Source organism: Leishmania braziliensis, chromosome 15 (assembly GCF_000002845.2).
Source record: "Leishmania braziliensis MHOM/BR/75/M2904 complete genome, chromosome 15".
In the NCBI taxonomy this organism is placed as follows: Eukaryota; Euglenozoa; class Kinetoplastea; order Trypanosomatida; family Trypanosomatidae; genus Leishmania; species Leishmania braziliensis.
In genome coordinates, this window is record NC_009307.2 from 316,191 (window position 1) to 335,265 (window position 19,075).

Genomic DNA, 19,075 nt, shown 5'->3' on the forward strand with positions numbered 1-19,075 from the left:
AGGAAGACAAGGACCGTGAGGGCAGCGAAGAGATAGCGGAGCCGGAGCCCGACATGGAGCGCGGCCGATCCTCTGTACACGGATTTTTTTCCCCTCCTAGGATGGTGACTTCACACTCTCCCACGGTGGCCACCGCCGCCGTCGACGCCCGCTTTACTCGTCCGCAGCAGCCTTACCGCGAGCATGGGTCGCCTTACACATACCATCCCCCGCACGACTCGGTAGCGTCAGCCCGCGCAGAAGTCATGCGCGGAGGCAGAGGCGGCGGGCAAGGAAGACGTGGAGATGACAAGGAGGACAGCGAAGAGGCTCCAGCGCGGCCGAGCAGAGTGTCGGGGCGCCATCATTTCCTACAGACTGATACACCGTGAGCATTCATCGATTCCACACAGCCTCCCCGCCCCTTCCTCAGCCCCCGTCTTGATTCCGCAGGTACGCACGTACACCCTCAAGAGGGGGAGGGGGCGGACGGCGTTGAAGTGTGCCTGCGTGGCGGAAACATGAACGAAGTGATGAAGGCAACAGAAGACGCTGTGGTGTGGAGGTAGTCGTGGTGCGCTCTACCCTCTACCTGTGTGTGGGGGAGAGAGAGAGAAGGGGGGAGGTTGTCCCTCCCTACCCGCGGCTTTTCTATCGCCACCGATGTCGTTCCTTCGCTTTGCTCTCGAGATGGATGCAAAAATGCACCAGGTAATAGCGCACAAGCCTACAGCCAACATAAAAGAACACAGAAGCACACGCACCTGTGAAGTCGTCAATGTCCGTGGGTGCGCTTGCTGGTCAGTGCCCTTCAAACGAAAAACGAAGGAGGGCAAAGAGGACCAGACTCGTCTCTTCTCTTCCTCGCTGTCTGTCTTGGCCACCACCCCCAATCCCCTACCTCGCACCTGTGTGTGCGTGTGTGTTGCTACGCTGTGCGTTTAGGCTGAAGGCTGGAGAACGAGTATAAGTGGGCTCTGCCATTCTGCTGCTGTCCACGCACCAACACACACGCATGTACGCAACCCACGATGCTCTCTCCACTCCTACATCTTTCCTCCCCCTCCCCGCTCCTTTCTTCGGCCTTTGGCGTCCTACTTCGTTGCTTTTCCTGTTGAACCGGATCCCTGTGCGTGGGCACACATACACACGCCTCCCCCTCTCTCGATAGATAAGCAGGTGGCAGTGGGTACGCATCTCTGTCAATATCGTCTTCCGATCCTTGAGAGCTCCCGTCTCTCTTCGGCTCGCGCTCTCTGCTCACGCCTTCCGACTTTCAGCCTATCGGCGATTCATCTCCACCTCTGTGCATTGCGTGGATGGGTGCACCAGGAGAAAAGAAAAGAGAATCAAATTCCCAAAAATGACGACTGAGGAGAAACGTGAGGGGAAGTAGCAGCGTCGGAGGCGAGAGGAGGTGTGTTCGACGCAGGCTTACCGCGTCAGGCTCGTTCCGCTCTCTGCGTCTTCGTTTCCCCTCCTCCCGCATTCCTTCTCAGCTGAAGTACGTTGTTTCGCAGCCGTCGCTGCCCTATGTGAGCACAGCTTTTCAGCTCATACGTCTCTCTCTTGTTCTCTCTCTCTCCTGCATCACCCTCGCGGTTTCACCTCTTTTTCCCTCCCCGCCCCCTATCTTCCTCTCAGCTCTTCCCTCGTAGTTGCTCCTGCCCTCCTCACCTTTGCCTTTCTCTATCAAACCTACTAGTACCACCACTGAAGCATCTAAGGCATCAGCACCACGGCCAACATCCAGAGGAGCGTCACTGAGGCTCCCTCTCCCCCACACACAGACACAGAAACACAGGCATACACAGCTATAGTTATACGCACACATACACACGTCAGCGATCCACCCAGCCCTCGCAGCCCCCCCTCCCTCCACCTCCCTCCCTTCCCCTTTTACCCACGCGCCATTGTAAAAATTACGACCGCATAAACAACAGGAGAAGGAAACGCTCAGAAGAGACGCAGACGCCGCGATGAACTTCCTTGGCGCTTCTATCCGCAAAGGTGGCATCCACCGCAAGGACAGGGGATTCTCGTCCAAGAACAAGGTGCAGCAATACCACGACGATGGAACCGAGTCCATCATCGTCATGGGCCGCCCGTTCCGCGTGCTGCAGAAAATCAGCGACTTACCGCCGCCGTACATGGTAGGTCGCCAGCGCTCCTCCAAGTACGGTGCGGGCGGTAGCTCCTATGTTTACCTGGTGGAAAACTCGAGTCACCTCCCCGAGTTCCCGCGGCATATGGCGCTGAAGCGGTCGTTCTTCGGGGTCGACCAGGTTGCGGAGGCGCACAAGGAGGTCGATATCGTCTCTCGCATCTCTGACAAAAACATTGCACGTGTGTTTCACAGCGAGATCTCGCGCAATGAAGGACGCCTCGGCGTCAGCATTGCGATGGAGTACTGCTCCAACAACCTTTACCGCCGCATCCGCAGCAGCACCGGCACCGGCGCCGGCACCCGACTGACCGAGGGCGAGATCTGTCACGTCTTGTGCGCCGTGACGAGCGCTGTCGGGTACCTGCACACGCAGCAGCCACCCATCGCGCACCGTGACATCCGCCCCGAGAACATCCTCATCAACAACAAGCGCACTGGTCCCGCGGCGTACAAGCTGACGAACTTCAGCAACGCCTCCACGGAAGCGTACCACTGTGAGACCCGCGAGGAGGCGAACATCGCGATTGCGGATATTCAGATACATACAAGCCCGGCCTTCCGCTCGCCGGAGATGTCGGACCCGTGGAGCAAAAAGCGCATTTGTGAGAAGTCAGACATGTGGTCCATTGGCGTGCTGCTCTACTACATGATGTACCTGCGCCTCCCCTTCGACCCAAGCATCAGCTTTAGCAAGGAGAACTGGGTCATCCACTACCCCCACGAAACGATAGGCTCCTACACGGGGTCGCTCCACGTCATTCTTGAGCACCTGCTGGACCCCAACCCGGACTCCCGCTGGGACGTCTTCGCGCTAACCAACTACATACGCTTCGACGAGGACTGCAGCCGCCACCTCGGCACCTTCTGTTTCACCATGACCGAGTGGCCGGAAGGGTGGGAAGAGCAGGAGGTGAGGGTGGTAGGACGCACCGCGCCGCCGAAGGCTCCGCGAGTCTCGTACAGCAGCCCCAGGCGCGAGCAGCTGGGCAACCTCGGCGACGGCTATGGCGACGGCTTCAGCTACATCAAAAATGACTACTCCACTGGTCGCTATGATATCCCGCCCTCGTCCACTGTGCGAAACCGCGTTAGCGGTGGCAATGTCGATGCAGTGCAGGAGGCGATGATAGTCCTCGGTAGCGACCCAGTCGATGACGACCCCGAGTTGGCTGAGTACCGCAAGCAGATCGTCAAGGAGCAAGAGGAGGCGTGGGAGCAAGCCAAGGCGGAGGCTGGTTACCGAGCCTCTCTGCCAGCAAATTCCCAGAATAACGACGCGGAACCTGCTCTCACCGATAATGCAGACAACGAGACCGAGAAGAAGGACGTCTTTGACGACCTCTTCGCTGCTCCGTCTCCGGTACTGGACCCAACTCCTCCTATCCCCAGCCCCTCAGCGCCGCTCCCGACTCCTCAGCAGCCGAAGGAGGACATATTCAGCACCAATGATCTTTTCAGTGCTCCGGTGCCACAGGCACAGTCGTCGCCCTCGGTGATGATAAACCCCTATGGCCAAGCCCCTCAGCCGCAGCAGGCGGTGGCGATGAGCGGCTGGAGTAGTGGGGCACCTGTGATTCCCAGTGGCGGGTATCCGATGCAGCATCAGCAGCAACAGGCTCCCTGGGGATATGGCGGCAGCAACCCAAACGTGTACGCTCCTCCGCAGCAGGAGGGATTTCAGGGTGGGTACCCAATGCAGCAGCAGCAGCAGCAGCAGCAGTCCATAAACTTTATGGCCCCTTCCCCAGGCCAGAAGGCGACGAACGCTCCCCCAGTGCTGGACACAACAAAGCCGGCATCCCCCAAGAAGGACCCCTTTGCTGATCTCTTCAACTAAGTGAAATTCGTATGAGCGTGTGGACATGGGGATTGGAGTGAATAAGCTGAGGAAGAGTAGAGCGAAAGGGTCAGGTAGGTACGGTGATGTACAAGTTGCGGGAGGAGGGGGGTGGTGGTCGCTCTCACCCCACCACCACCATCAGCTCCCCGTGTGCTCGCTAAATGTGAGAAACCCCTCGATGGCGCACACGTTCACCCTCGGTCATCCTCGCCACCTGCACACCCCCTTCGACGGCAATCCACCTTCCCTTCTCCCTCTCCCCGTCCCCCCCCCGTGCCCTCATTTGCGAGGTTGTGAGGGCCTACTGTACTAACTTCGTGCTTCGTTTCTTTTCGCTTCTCTGACTCGCCCTCTACGTGTGCGTGTGTGCGTGCGTACTCTTCTATTTCTGGATTTTGTCGTTTCTCCTCTCTCCCTCTCTCTCTCTCTCTCTCTGCGTGCGTACGTGTGCGTGTGTTCGCCTGTACGTGGTGCTTAGTTGCCTTCTCTCTGTCCATGTGTTCTCTCACGTGGTCTGTCTGCGATTGCCAGAACAGTGGCTGTATGTGTGTGTGTGTATGGTGCTGCTCTCCTTCATCTACTTCTCCTTTTTCCTCTCCTCGTCGTCCTCTCTTCGCTCTCCACCACCACCACCCCTCACTATTTTTATGTTACTCCGTCTTGCCTACACTTTTATTGCTTTGAAAACGAGCGTCTCTCTTTCCCTATTCAGTTTTGCATATCCGTGCGCGCTCATGACTGTCTGTGTGTGTGTGTGTGTGTGAGGGGGGGAAGGGGGGAGAGAAGAGAAACACCGCTGTAGAGCAGCAAGTGTCCCTGTATCAGCCACCTTAGCAAGTGGGACTTCAAGACAAGAGGCCACGCCACACACGCACACACACGCGTCACACATCTCTACTCGAGCTGTGGTTTGTCCGTCTTCTCTTGGTGCTATTTTGGGGAGTGCTTGTTTGTTTCGCCTCGCTAGTGCGCCTGGATTGTGTCTCTGTATCGGCACAGGTGTGCGTGTGCCTCCCTCTCACCTCACCCCACCCCTGTCCTTGGCCTTTTCTTGGCAGAGGATGAGGAAGTCCGTGCGGGCGTGGTGGAAGGTAGGAGGAGAAAGAAGAGGAGGGGGGTACATGTGTTCGAGCTCGCTATCGGTATAAATGCCCTGGAAGGATGATTATGTACGTGCTTCGCTGTGCTTATTTTTCTAGCTTCTTTCATTGGTGTGGCGTAATGCTGGTCCTCTGCTTGTGGCGCCTTGTGTTACTGCCGCTGTCGCTCTAATCACATTGTCTACTTTTTCCCTGTTTCTCCGCTGCGTGTTGATTTGTTTTCCTCTGAGATAAATCGCGGTACGCCCTCAACTGCCTAGCTGACGAGGGTGGGAAGGTGGGTGAGCACACAAAGACGCAAGTGGCTTGGCCTCTACAGGGGGCTCCTGAGCGTACGGATGTGCCTGCAGTGGTGGTGCACCACCGCAAGTGCACTGAATGTGCGAAACTCTGGGAGGGGGGATGCGGCAGCATGAGAAAGGCTGCTTATTCGGGAATGGTGGTGGTAACCCCTGCATCTCCCGCTGCTGTTCTCGTACACGCAGATCCCCCCCCCGTCCTTCCCTTGCCCACCTTCACGGGTTGCCGTGGCGTTTCATTCAGCATGCGGTGCCTCAGCAGGTGTGTACGAGGGGTCCACGGAGGATCCTGCACACATACAAGCGATTCTCTTCGGCGTTGCCTCTCAGGGCTTTGTTCCGTATTGACTGGAGACGTGAAGTATTGTTGAACCTCTTCTCCTCCGGCCTTCTTCATTTCTGTGCCTTTTACCTGCAGAACGCGCTACACCCACGACTAACGATCACGGCGGACATCTTTGCCGCAACCCCTTGGGCCTCTTTCCCGTGCCGGTCTCTCTCTCTCTCTGTGCGTGCGTGTTGGCCGGAGTCTCTGCGGCCACCGCGCCACTACTCCCCATATTTCTCCACGCCGTGCACAGCGCTGCTCTTCGCCATCTCGAGCACTACCTCGCCTCCTCTCTTCTCGCCCTCCCTCCCTCCCTCCCTCCCTCACCACCACCACCACCACTGTCCCAGTCCACTCCACACCCTCTGACACCCCCATGTCTTTCAGCCGTGTCTTTTCAGTTCACCTTTGTCAGTAGGACCACCACCATCACTACTGCTGCTACTGAAGGGCGGACATGACAACGAAAGACGGCTGGACTTTTACCCCTCTTCATCCACACGCCCGCCGAGACCGACACACACACAGAGAGAGAAAAAACGAATACGGTCAGGTGTGTGGTTCTTCGCTCCCGCATTCCTCACCTCTCCCATATCTTCCTCTCTCTGATGACGGGGGACACCCCGGTGCCCGGCACCCCCGCCCTGTGTGGGGAGGCCGCGCACCCCCCCCACCCCACCCCCGGCGGAGACAGGACCAGGCACCCACGACGCAGCGGCACCGGGCGATGGGGCCTGCGACAGCCCGGGGTAGAGAGTGGGGGGTGACCTCCTGTGGTAGGGCTGGGAGTAGACGTGAAGAAATGATCTGTACGCGTCTCTGCGCTTGGCTGCCCCGCGTTCTCTCTTTGATGTTGAGTTTTTTGAAACTACCTGCGCCTCATTTTGTTTACTATTCTCCTTTGTTGGCTCTGTTCCTCCGTGTGTGTCTTAACAAGTCTCTCCAGCCTTCAGCTCGGCATGCCACCCTTGTGTGTGTGTGTGTGGGGGTATTCGCCCTCGCTTCTCTCTTTGGCTTCTCCTTTGTTGTTGCCGTTGTGGCCTGTGCGCCCACTGTGTGGCTGTTTTCCTCTGCTGCCTTTTCTGCTTTCCCCCCCCCCCTTGTGGAGGTGGTTGGTTTGGCCAAATGTGCACCACAGCATACCGCCGCCACTAGTCCCTGCTGTGTTGTGCATGTAAGGAGCCGAGATGTGGGGTCTGAAAACCTTTGAAGACGTCCGTGGAGTGCTCAGCAACACCAACTAGTGTGGTAAAGAGAGTTCTATCGCTGCTGGCCTGTGTGTAGATGTAGGTGTAAGTGAGCAGCACAGTCACAGAACACGTCCCTCTAATCCTCCCCCCCTCATCTCGACGCTTCACCATCGCGTGCGTGCGTGTTCGCCTGTCATGTCCTTCTCTCTTCTCTTTATGAGCCTCAGGAGTTCAAGGAAGTGGTCGTAGAGATGCGTTCTTGGTGGGGGGGGGGGACTAGTTTGAGTGTTGTTCATTTAATTCCCCCTTGTAAGGTAGACAGTGAAGGGAATGCGTGCGGCTGTATGTTGCGCGCTCACTTACTCTCTTTGCCGTGCGTGCACACACACACACACACGTTGGGCGGCTGTGTCGTTGAGGAGCAGAGAGTCATCATGGATGCAGACATCATTTATTTCGTTTTTTCTTAGGCGAACACCTCCTTTCTTTCCTTCTATTGGTCACCCTTCCCTGTTCCGCTACGGTGCTCTCCTGTCGACACGCGCGCCTTCTCTGCTGACGACCACCACCCCTACCCACCCATTCCGGATCGAAGCACATTTCAGAACAACATCCGTTTCCCGTGCGTAGCACAATAACAAAGTCATACAGCTACACTGTCCCTCCCCGCCACGGCTTTTCCCTAGATCAAGATGGAGAAACTTGTCCGTGCCAGTATGAACTACACTATCTTTGGCTTGGCCTCTGGTGTGTACTGGCGCGAGCTCACGAGGCACCTCAAGTATGTGAGCAACGGCACCTCGCAGCTTCGTGTCATGCACACCCACTGCTTCGCCCTCGGCAGCTTTTTTTTCCTGTTTGTTCTTTTGCTGGAGAAGTCCTTTGCCCTCACTAAGCAGAAGAACTACAAGAAGTTCTACGTTACATACAATATCGGTCTCGGCATTACGCTCATGATGATGATGATCCACGGCACCCTGACCGTCGTGGGAAAGGATCAGAATAGCCGTCTCATCTCGTGGACCGCCGGAGTGGGCCACATCTTCATGAGCGTCGGCTTTGGTTACTTCTATAACGTCCTCATGGGTGCTGTACGTGCATCGAGTGTCAAGGCGAACAAGACGGTGACGGCAAGCGCGTGAGTTTGTGGAAGCAGAGGAACCAACTTGGAAAAGCCCCGTGTTTTTTCTCTGCGTTTTCGTTTTTTCTTTTGAGTCGTCTAAAGCACCTCGCCCTCTCCTGCACACGAACACACTAAACCACTCAAAACCTTCGCTTTGGTTTCTTTTTTACACCACAGGTGGTCCCCCGCCTGCGCGCCTCTCCCTATTCCTCCCCTCCTCTCCCCCCTTCAGCCGCGGCGTGGGTCAGCGTCACGAGGGAAAAAAACGAGGCACGGAAAGCCATTCATTCTGTTCCATCTTACACATACACACCGCCTGCCGTTTGTGTGTGCGACTACGTACGCGACCATGTGCATCAGGCGCTGCCTGTACAAGCTCTCCTCCCTCATTTCCTCTAGTCATGACTTTAGTTTTCCGATCCCCCTCCTCCTCTGAACTCCCTAGAGACGCGAACCTCCTCAGAGATAAAAATGAGTGCACTGATGTGCTCGCGTGCACACCCCATTCGAGCACAGGCACGCACCGCTATGGCCGTGGGTTTCACCAAAAGCGCTTCCAGCACACGCGAGTGTTGGTCCAAAGCCCTCCCGCGAGAGCGGCACCCCCACGACCTTCCTAGGAAACCCGGTCCGACAATCCTTCGGAACACTCCGTCATCCTTCAAATACCCTCATGTGTCCATAATTGGCTTTCAGTTCTCGGTAGTATAGTGGTTAGTATACCCGCCTGTCACGCGGGTGACCCGGGTTCAATTCCCGGCCGGGAAGCTTTTCGGGTGTGACGTTATGAGGAGGAAAATTCCGATGCCGGGGATCGAACCCGGGTCTAGCGGGTGAGAGCCGCTTGTTCTATCCACTATACCACATCGGATTCGAAGTCCCGTGGGCACTTGATGGTGTTCCCTAGTGAAGCTCTCCTCCTAGTCACCGTGACCCGAGGGTGCTGTGAGCACGACCATGCCAAGGAGAAAACACCACATCCCGCCCGATTTGCGAAAAGCACTCACAGGCTTAGTGCTGATGTCGGTGTTGGCTCGGGAACCTTACGTGTCGTGCTCTTTTTCGCTTTCTTTCACTTCGCCCCAGCTGAGAAACCCGGACGGGGGCCCGCGAACCGGCCCCTCTGCCCCTGCCGCCCGCCGACGCCCCAGACCCCTCCCAGCAAGACCACCAGACAGAAAAATATAATAAAATAAAATAATAATAACCAGAGGAACTCCAAACACAACTTTTGGAACTCCGTCACAACTGGGGGGGGGGGGGAAACAACCATTTGGGGGGCCCCGGGCTAAGAAAACGCCACCGCTAGAGCATCACGCAGCACAAGCCGCCAAAACCCCGAGAGGTTTTCGCCGCCAAAAAAAAACCCACAGCAACAACCACAAATGAAAATCCGCGGCACATTTCTCATGAGAGCACCTCCGCTGGGTTCCCTGATTGGGGCGCCTATGCCAGAACACCATCCACGCCCCCCCCCCTGCGAAAATGCGACTGTCATGTACGCCGCTTCACTGCATACACGCGAGCCTGGGGCAGCCCCGAAGCCCGGAAACACCAAGGGAATTTATTGGGGCGGGGTGCGCGTTGATCATCGTTACGCCCGAAACACCGCCCCGTTTTGGGGAAACATGAGCAACCCCAGAATCCATACCACAGTTCAAGCAGCAGCGGTGGCCGAAACCTGCGCGCCACCCTTTTTTCCGTGCGCGCCATAAAAATCCAGCTTGAACAACCGAGGAGCTGGGCGCAAAATTGGCGTGCCTGCGGCGGGGCGAAAACAGCCGGCGCCGCCGCCCTACGGCACGGAAGCCCCTTAGCCGGTGCCCAGCGGGCCACGAAAAGGGCACCCTATCCCACAACAGGTTTTTAGAAGCGAAACAAAGAAGTTTTGACCCCGCCCGAAACAAAAAAAAAAAAACGAAAACCCCGCACGACACCCCGATCAAGGGCAGGAGACCCCTCCCAGCCGCCCCAGAAGCCCCGGCAACTCTTTAAAAGACGGGGGCGGGACCTCACACACACCAAAGACGCTTCGCGCCAAAAGAACCCTCTGGGAGCGAGTTCCGAAATAACAACAGCCGCCCGTGTTTTTTAAGACGTCGCGGCGCAGGGTCCGCGGCGCCACGCCCCCACGAACAACAAATCCCCCCCCCTCCCAAGAAGCCCCGGAAAGCAACAACAAAGAACGGAAATACAAGATTCTCGTCCTCATTTTTTTTTTTCTATTCGTCCCAGCGTTTTGAGGGAAGCGATGGGGTTGATAGCCCACGCGGCCTCCACGAATCGAATGAGCCGCTTCGGGCGAAGAAAGCACCAGAAAAGCTTACGACTGATCATTCCAGCCGTGATTGCGCTTCGTGCGAAGCACTCAGAAAGAGCAAGACACAAAAGCACGTGGCTGATCGACCCGTTCTCCTCAGGAACAGGGTTGGTGGTTCAATTTGGGACCGGACAAGAGAACGCCCAACGCGGCGCCACGCCCTCCCTCGGCACGCGCGAAGGTTGAGGGGACACCGTATCACATGGTTTTCCCTACTTATTCTTAAGGGGGACGTGCAGCCACAGAACGGACACGCGTACACCCCATCCAACAGCAGGGGCTGTTCACCACGTGTGGATGTTACGTGGTTTTGTAACACCTGGAAGTCGCTTGCGGCGATTCCGCGCTATGTGCATGTTTCCGGAACCCTTCGAGTCCAAAGATTTCTTGGCTCCCCATTCCCCGTTGTCAGCGTACCGCGCCACGCCGCAGCCTTCGCTGCGATAGATTTCGCCAACGACAGCAATTTTCGCATTTTCCGTATCCCAGAATAGCCCACCGAAGCGGGCTGTTCGCCACAGCAAATTTTCCCTAACCCTGCCTCCCCCGAAAGGCCGGGGAGGGGCAGGTCGGAAGACCGATCCCCACACGAGCAGAAGCGACCCCCCCCCCCCCCAACCGCGACCCCCATTTTCCAACCAGCCCTCTTTTAAGGAAGGGGCGAAGGCCAATGATGCAGAGGGTCTTGATTTTTGGCGGGGCATAGTAATCTTTGGAAGTCCCTTCAACCGCAGCCGTGTTGGCCAACCCGTCGCAAGGAATCCCTGCGCGAATGCATACGAACGCCGGGGGTGAATTCCCCACCCGTTGCTCACCAAGAATAGTGAGCAATACCAGATTTCGCTCAACAGCAGAGGTTTGGCGCAAAGGACCTCCTCCTAGGGAGGCCGGAGGGGATTGGCCATCGGCCGCGTGAAGAACAAACCGCCCTTCTCTCGGCACAGTCCCCGCAATGGCAAAGGCGAGCTTCCAAAGACCACTGAGCATAGGAATGCTCTCTGCCCTGCGGTTGCTAGCAAGAGGGCAAAAGGCCCCAGTGATGGTCCGCTTTGGAGTCGTGCTAAATTGATTGGGTGGCTGTATTTTGGCGGCCGCGCGGTGCCTAGTGACGCGAGCGCCGCCCGCCGAGGCTGTGGCGTGGGGTGCTCTAAGGCGGCCGGCGGGGGCGCCCGCCGGCGCGATGCGTTTTGTAATAACAAGGCCTCCCTCCGCCACAAAGCGTGAATTATCCAAAGACAAACCAATGCCGTGGGGTTCACCCCGCGCGAACGCGCGGCTCCGGTATGCGCGTGGGGGTGTTTCCAGGGTCCCCGCGCGGGGTGTTGGTGGGGGCCCATTCCCGGGGGCCGCCCGGAAACAAAAACACCCGCCCACACCCTCCCTGCCGGCGGGAACGGCGCCGTGGCCAAGGGGGTTCCAAAAAGGCCTACCCAGCCACCGCAAAGTTGGAAGTTCGCAGGGCATGGGCCGTCCTCGCGATAACTTTTTGCGCCGGGGAAAGGGGCCGTATTCTAAAAACACCGACCCTTCATCACAAGCAGGGGCGCCCCCAATGTCGTTTCGTTCCTCTCATCCCGAAAGGCTTTTTAGGAACAAACAAAGTGTCGGGGAGGGGCGATGCTTTTTACACGCGTGTCTGCGGCGCGAAGGCGGCGAAATAGTGCCGCATACTTTTCTGCGCCGTTTCTGTGGCGCACTTTAATTCCACGGTGGCCACCTTTAGGGGGGAAAGGCTTTGCGACGGCCTTCCGCTTCGCGGAAATCAAAAAGGTCGTGCCCCATCCTCGGACAAATTAAGGGAGAGAAGAAAGCTGAGGGTTTCCAACCCCAACCAATAGGCGGAGGACACAATCTTCGATGAATGCACTCAGCGAAGTTAGGGCAAACTTTCGGGAGACAAAAACACAAAAAGTGGCCGACACGAAACAGCGACACGCCTATGGAAAAAAGGAGGCGGGGTACCGAATGAGAAAAACCCATTTCGTGACCCCTGATTCCTCAAAAACACCAGCTGCATGGAGACAAATCCTGTTGATTGGATCGTTCGAGTGTAAAAAGAAACGGACACGTAGACGAACGGTGAAAAATACCGGTGCTTTTTCGGCGATCTCGCACTTGGCACCTTTCACGCCGCCATCGCGAACGGGTGTGCTTTCGAAACCGGCACGGCAAATGGTCCTGGGTGGGCGAAAAACTCTTTTCGCTTGTCGTCTTTTGTGTCTTCCTTTGCGGCTTCATATCCGCCGCCGCTGGTGTTTTGGGGGCGGTGCGCCACCGCGTCCAGGAAAGAAGAGCGGCGGGCCAGGCACAGCGACCCCACGCAAAGCATGGGAAAAGACAACTGCGGGTGGGGGGCGTCTTTCCCTTTTCGCGTTCCCAATAGGGCCGCGTGCGTTGCCCGTATACGAAGCCGGGGAAATTGAACGGTTGTTTTCCGGCCCTTCCGAAAATGGGCGGGGCGGGCCGGTTCGCTATGCGCCCTTGGTCGGGAGGCCTGGGTCCCGGTGGCTGTGGTAGGAAAACTTGTCTGCAATTGTGCTTTATCAGGGGGCCGCTTTCCGCCTCGCCAGCGTATTTGTCGCTTGTTTCGTTTTCTGGCGGAGATTTCCTGAACTCCTCGATCCCCAAGTTTCGGCAGCAAACGGGCGAGGAAGGATGCATTTTATTAATATCATGGCGGAGGGGAGAAAGGAAGCCCTGTTTTTCTTGCTGGTGTTTTTCCCGTCTCGTTACCTCTGCGCCTTCCCCTTGGGGAAAATGAACTGCTTAGAAGTGTTTGGTGCTGGTGGGTTTTCGGCTTGCGAGACGAGGACTCTCCGGGTATTTATTGAAGGAAATGCTGTTGTCCAGGCTCGTCAATAGACCCGAAAGCTCTTAGAGGCGATTCAGCACGCTGGGCGCAGTAGCGGATTCGAAGGATTTTTCACAGAGCGAAACGTGATACATCCTGTCGAAAAACATAGAACGGGGGCTGCAAGAAGGGAAATGGTGGGGGGAACGCCTACGGGGATACGAGTGTGCATGCTTTGCGGGATTTCAAAAGGAAACGAGGGGGTCCTACGTGTGTGCTGAATGCTCTTTGGCTCGTGCAGGGAAACCGAGGAAATCATAACAATTATGGGGGATCCCTGGCGGTAAAAGCGCGGAAGGCTTGCGCCGTCAGAGCCTTTTTGGAAAGCCGCCAAACGGAGGGAAAAATGAAGGGGTGTTCTTCCGGTTGGTGCCCCTGTTTCTCTTTGGGTGGGGGTGCGTTCCGCGGGGGTTTTGGGCCGCCGGGGGGGGGGGGGTTTCTTACCCGGCGTGCCCCCCCCCCCCCAGCCGGCAGCGCGCCCCCCGCCGCGGCAACCCCCGCCATCCTCGAGAAATCACGAACCATAATGGTTGTGCAAAAATCACCGGTGCCGGTTTCCTTGCGAAACGCGCTTTTCCATGAGTTTTCCGGGTGGTATGGCGTGGGGTGCTTCTCGAAAGATAATGGTAGTGCCCACCCGTCCCTTTGGTTTGTTTCCTCGCTTATGGTGCAGAAAGTCTGGTCGGGGTTTGTTTTTCTGAGGGGCGCCTTCGGCGTGAAAAGGGGTGGCGCTTTTTGGCCCCGCGTGCTCTGGGACGGCGGGGTTCCCGCGCGTCTGTTTTCGATCCCGTTTAAAGCCCGGATTTTTCTGTAAACCGGGGGGCAGGGGTTCCCGCCTCTTTTTCGAAGGGGGTGGGGGTTGTAAAACGGCGCCCCGCGCGTGATTCCGATAGCGTGTTGTGGCCCGGGGGGTGGGTGGCGCGGCGTTTTTTTATTGCTGGGGTGGTTCGGTTTGTGGGCTTTTCTGCCCCGCCCGGCCTCCCCGGAGCCCCCCACCAGCTGGGCGGCGCGCGGAGGCCCCGGTCTGGTTCCGCTAGCGTTGGCGGGCAAAAGGAAAGGGCGCCGCGGTGGCGGTGAGGGGAGGACGCGCAGCAGTTGATGGAGGGTTTGGCCACCGCAAAAGGGCGATTATGTTTTCTCAAGCGACGCATGGTCTTCACCGCTGCGCGTAGCGGTGCTCGCTGTGGTGGCATGTTGCGCGCCTGGTTTGGGCTGGGCGGGGGCGCGGCTCGCGAGCACACGGACCCCGAGGACAACAGCGCAGTTCTATGGTACGGGAAGGGCCCGGGATGCTTGCTGAGTGGCTGGGCGGAAGATGCCCACATAGACGCGTACTTAGCACAGATGTGCACGCACACACGAGCAACTGCGACAAATCGCGCAACGGGTTGAAACACAGCGATGCACCTAGGGAGCAAGCATTACACCCGAAAGGGGTGGGGAGGCAGCAATGTATTGTCTTCACTCGCCTGTCTTCCGCTCACATCTGCTAACTGTCCGTTGGGCTGCTGAGCGCAGACTGGATAGTAAAGTCAAAGTGCAGGAGGGCGTCGTGGTCAGGCGGCAGCGATCGGGTGAGATGCCCCTCCTCGGCGCTCAGCAGTTCGTAGGGGTTCACACTCGCTAACGACGCGGTTTCGCCAGTCTCGTTGCCGCTTCTGCTGCCGCCCACTCCCTCGTCGGCCATTCGAGTTGGGGGCGGTCCTCCGCACGGTGCCCTGCGATGGCTCCGCCGAGGACGACGACGCTGCTTTGTCTCTTCCCACCATTGTAGCGCTAGCGTCGACCAGGCCTGCAGCACAACTTCCTCCGCTACGAGGGGGTCCGTTGCTCCACCATCAAGTGTTCCGCACCCACCTCCGACAGGTGAGGAGGAGGCTGCGGCTGCAGCTGCTACCGCCTGCTGTGCATCCGCGAAAGATGGACATTGGTGCAGGTTGCCCAGCCGTTGCCGTACTTCTGGCTTATTCTCGAAAATCACCATGTACGTCCACCATCGCTCGAGGACGTGGTGGTACTGGGCGACCATGGCAGGCCACTCTGGTGTGCTGTGACGCGACTCGCTGCTCATGCGTTTGTTGTCGGGCTCATTGATCGCTGCGGCTGCTTTGCACTGTGCGGCGCCGTCCGAAGCCCCATCATTATCTTCGGCAGCACTCAAAGAGACGAAATCGCTGGGAGACCGGCGGGGTTCACCTCGCGGATTGGTAGACGCTCGCAGCACCGCCTCCATGTTGCCTCGCCCCGTCGCTGGAGCAGCTCCGCCACTTTTGTGGCTGCCTGCACATGCGATTTCCTGCTGCTGCGTGACACTGTTGCTGTTCGTGACCTCTTCGCCCCTTGCTGTGGCTCGAGAGAAGCCCCGATCGAACGCGTTCGTCTCCGACAGCATGAGAAAGCTCTCAAACGTCGGCGGGGGCGGCAGTGTTTTGAAGCGAAAGGGTCGCTCATATCCGTGTCGCACATCGTCAAGGTCTACCAACGCACTGAGACTCGTCGTTGTCACCGTGGTTGGCGCTGCGGTGGCGAAAGACACCAGGGCTTCTGGCGCCGCACCGCTAGCTCCAACGGAGAGCAAGTGCAGTTGCTGCTGCTGTTGCGACCGGGATAGTGATGAGGCGAGGGAAGAAGGGGCGTGCGCGCTCGTTGGATCGGGGGCTGTGGGTGGCACTCTCCCATGGATGGGGGCGGGTGGATAGGGCGGTTGCTTCTGCTGCGGCTGTTGAAAGGGCGAGCGGATGTTGTCGCTACCGTAGCCAGACGGCGAATTTGAAGAGACGGCATAGGCGGCTACCTGGGCCGGGGCTCTGTGCGCCAGAGGGGGGTGCGTGACGAAGGACCTGACGGGCGTCGTTCCGCGTTGCTGCTGATGTGGAGAGGGGGGCGACACGATCGACACCGGCGGTGTCGTGTCCACAAAAACGGGGTGGAGTCGTCGGGCCAGGAGAAGGGAGCTGCTGGTGCAGTGACCACTGTTCAGCACACTGGGCCGACGGTGCGCCGTCGACACAACAATCGGGGCTGTTATGACGAGACCAGGTACACCAGGGGCTGCGCCCGCTGCGAGGAGACGTTCATGCAGCTGTATCGTGCTCGGGTTGTTCAGCTCGGACAAGGACGAGTGTCTCGACGGGGAGGGGACGACGTGGTGGTGCTGTTGGTGTTGCATGGATGTCAAGGGGGACTGTGCACCGGGGAAGCCCCCAATGTTCACAGGATTCGCCGGGGTGAGAGTGTACACGCTCGCTGCGGACGGGTTCTGCTGAAGCGGACGCTGCTGGAGGCCATGCTGCTGTTGCTGACTAGCAGGAAGGATGATGGCCGCGGTAGAGGGGTTGTATGGTCCGGGGGAGACGGAGTACTGTCCGTACTCTTGCGACGACGCCATCGGCATCTGTGCGGGGTGCTGGTGCTGCTGCCGGGGCGGGACGGTGGGCATGCTGTTGTTGCCACTGTCATCGTGGAGAAAGGACCTCATCGCCTGCGTTGCACGACACCCTTGGAGGCGTGTGTTTTCTCACCTTCTTTGTACCTCAGAGTGGCGCTCCTACTACCGTCCTCGACTTTCTGTCTTTGCCTCGATGACGATGAGAGAAGACCAACACGCAGACACAGCGGATACACGGAGGGCTCAGGGAGGTCGAATGGTCTCTCACGGGAGAGAAGGGGATGAGTACCTCGTACAGCGGTAAAGCACAGCAGGAGGGGGGGGGGCTGAAATACAGTAGCACTGGTCTCTCGGAGTCGCTCGCCCTTTTCTTCTCAATTTCGCGTTTGAAGAGGGAAAAGCAAAAGGTAACGACTGCGCGGGCTGACGGACACACACACACACAGAGGGCGACAGCACACAGCAAAGGATCAGCAGCGAGGAAATAATGATGGGTGAAGTAAGCGAGAATTGATGGAGGGAGCAAGGAAGTCAGAGAGAGAGAGGGGTCTCGAGAAGGCGAAAGAGAGAGGAGACGCAGGCGCTCAGGTAGTGGTCTTTGAGTCCGTGTCTGATACCCGACTGCCCCCAAAGCGAGAGGGTGGTGGTTGGTGGGCTCAGCAGACGCACACCCGCTTCTGCCTGTCTGTCTGTTCCTCCGCGACTATGTTGGGGAGGGGGAGGCAGGAAGAGGAGGAGGAGGAGGGGGGGTGGAGGGAAAAGAAAGAGTCTAATTCACCACGTAGTGTAGAGAAGATGCAAGCAGACCGAAAAAAAAAATGAATACTGAAGAAGACAAGAGAGAGACAAGTGGCAGCAGTGCTCGTCGTTCAACGCACCCACAGACACACAGACCCTTTTAAGCACAGAGCGAGAGGTCAAGCGCGAGAAGGAAAGGAAAAACCAGAGAAGAGCCCCCCAAATAGAAATCCATACGCAAGACGAACAAACAAAGAGAGGGTAGGGGAGGGGGAGGAGTGATGTGTTCACATGAACAGAGATACCAACACACACACACGCGAAGATGGAAGATAGCCTGATTAGCGAAGTGGCGAGAAGGGGAAGGTGGGTGGGTGGGAAAGAGAAGCGCTATGAGGTGCGACGGAGCGGGGCACTGTGGGGGAGAAAAGCGAAGAGAGAGAGAGAGAGCCAACAATGGTAGAGAAGCGCAGGCGCCCCACAAAAGAAGAAGAAAAATGAATCGAGCAAGCAGGGAAGGGGAAAGACGTCGATGCGAGTTGGAGTAGGGGAAGAAAGGGACGAGAGAGGGAGGGGTGGCTCGGGAAGGCGTTAGCGATAGAGAGACGGAGACAGGAGGAGGGAGGGGGAAGTGTACTGATGGAACAGATGAGAGCCAAAAAAAACAAAAAAAAGATGGTGGAAGAGGCCAAATGTGGGCGGCGTGGAAGAGGGAGAGGACAAAATGTAGTGGGGAATGATGTAGGAGGACGAGGCAAAGAGACTGGAGAAAGGCGCGTGTCGAAGACCCGAGACAGCAACAAGGAGGATCCAAGGGCACAGATAGGAAACAAGAGGCGAAAGATAAGAACAATGCAGTGACGCATAGAGAGAGAGGTGATGGATATGAAGAGCGGCGCAGAGCTATAACACACATACACACAAACATGAAGACAAACAACGAGCGAGTAATGATAGTAAAAAATAGAGGATCGCGTAGAGGGGGGGGGGGAGGGCAGGGAAAAAGGGAGGAGAGAAATCGCCTTACAACGCTCGCTTACGTCGCGCAGCTACACACAAGCCAAAGAAAGGCAACACCAGAACAAAAAGAAATGCGAGTGGCACAGGAAAATACAAAGAAAAGCACCGAAAAAGAAAAGGCGCGGGGGGGGGAGAGAGGGGGGAGAACACAAGAGAGCAAGAGGAATGGGGATCAGGGATGGAGATGAGGGTGGTGTGCCGAGAGAGAGAGGCACCTGCACAGAAGAATGAAAACGCGAGGAGTCTCTCAGAGAGATCGAGTCTACAGGTAGAGAATAATGACAAGAATGAGATAGCGAAGCGTAAGATGGAGCAAAGCAAGAACTCATGTATTTATACACACAGGGAGCGAGAACCAAGGGGAGAGCCCCCCACCAAAAAATAAATAACCGCAACGTCACCTCCGTGGCCTACGGACGTGCGCCCGTGCGGGCGTTTGGTTGCCTTTTCAAGCCGAGGGAGGTGTGTCAGGGAACACCCACACCCACACAAGGAGAGGGGGAGAATATAAAAAACAATGAAAGAGAGGAAATACCAGCAAAAGAAAAAGAGAAGCAAACACACGAAGCGACACACACACACACACACACACACGCGTGCGGCTGCACACAGCCGTAGGCGTGGGTCTGGAGCTCTTTGTGTGTCTGTATTTGAGTCTGCGTCTCGCCCTTCTGTGATGTTGTTTTACGGGGACGGAGGAAGAATACAGAGAGGAAAAAAAAAAGCAAAAGA

General features: G+C 57.4%; 3 protein-coding genes and 3 non-coding genes across 6 annotated transcripts; 4 read left to right on the top strand and 2 right to left on the bottom strand.

Annotated features, from left to right (window-relative positions):
- Positions 1–1,958: 1,958 nt before the first annotated feature.
- On the top strand, positions 1,959–3,983 carry LBRM_15_0790 (putative protein kinase; the record flags this gene model as incomplete). The annotated part of the gene is made up of 1 exon (XM_001563477.1): positions 1,959–3,983. One exon carries the CDS (start codon positions 1,959–1,961, stop codon positions 3,981–3,983), a length of 2,025 nt encoding a protein of 674 aa, XP_001563527.1.
- Positions 3,984–7,595: 3,612 nt separating this feature from the next.
- LBRM_15_0800 (hypothetical protein, unknown function) lies at positions 7,596–8,045 on the top strand (the record flags this gene model as incomplete). Its single annotated transcript, XM_001563478.1, has 1 exon — positions 7,596–8,045. One exon carries the CDS (start codon positions 7,596–7,598, stop codon positions 8,043–8,045), a length of 450 nt encoding a protein of 149 aa, XP_001563528.1.
- Positions 8,046–8,396: 351 nt separating this feature from the next.
- LBRM_15_rRNA1 lies at positions 8,397–9,204 on the top strand. The gene has a single exon (XR_001182244.1). It is a non-coding gene; the product is annotated as a 5S(M5) ribosomal RNA (ribosomal RNA).
- On the top strand, positions 8,723–8,794 carry LBRM_15_tRNA1. The gene has a single exon. It is a non-coding gene; the product is annotated as a tRNA-Asp (tRNA).
- On the bottom strand, positions 8,826–8,897 carry LBRM_15_tRNA2. The gene has a single exon. It is a non-coding gene; the product is annotated as a tRNA-Glu (tRNA).
- A 5,482-nt stretch (positions 9,205–14,686) lies between the features above and the next one.
- LBRM_15_0810 (hypothetical protein, unknown function) lies at positions 14,687–16,675 on the bottom strand (the record flags this gene model as incomplete). The annotated part of the gene is made up of 1 exon (XM_001563479.1): positions 14,687–16,675. The coding sequence occupies one exon, from the start codon at positions 16,673–16,675 to the stop codon at positions 14,687–14,689; it is 1,989 nt and encodes a 662-aa protein (XP_001563529.1).
- Between the last annotated feature and the right edge of the window lie 2,400 nt (positions 16,676–19,075).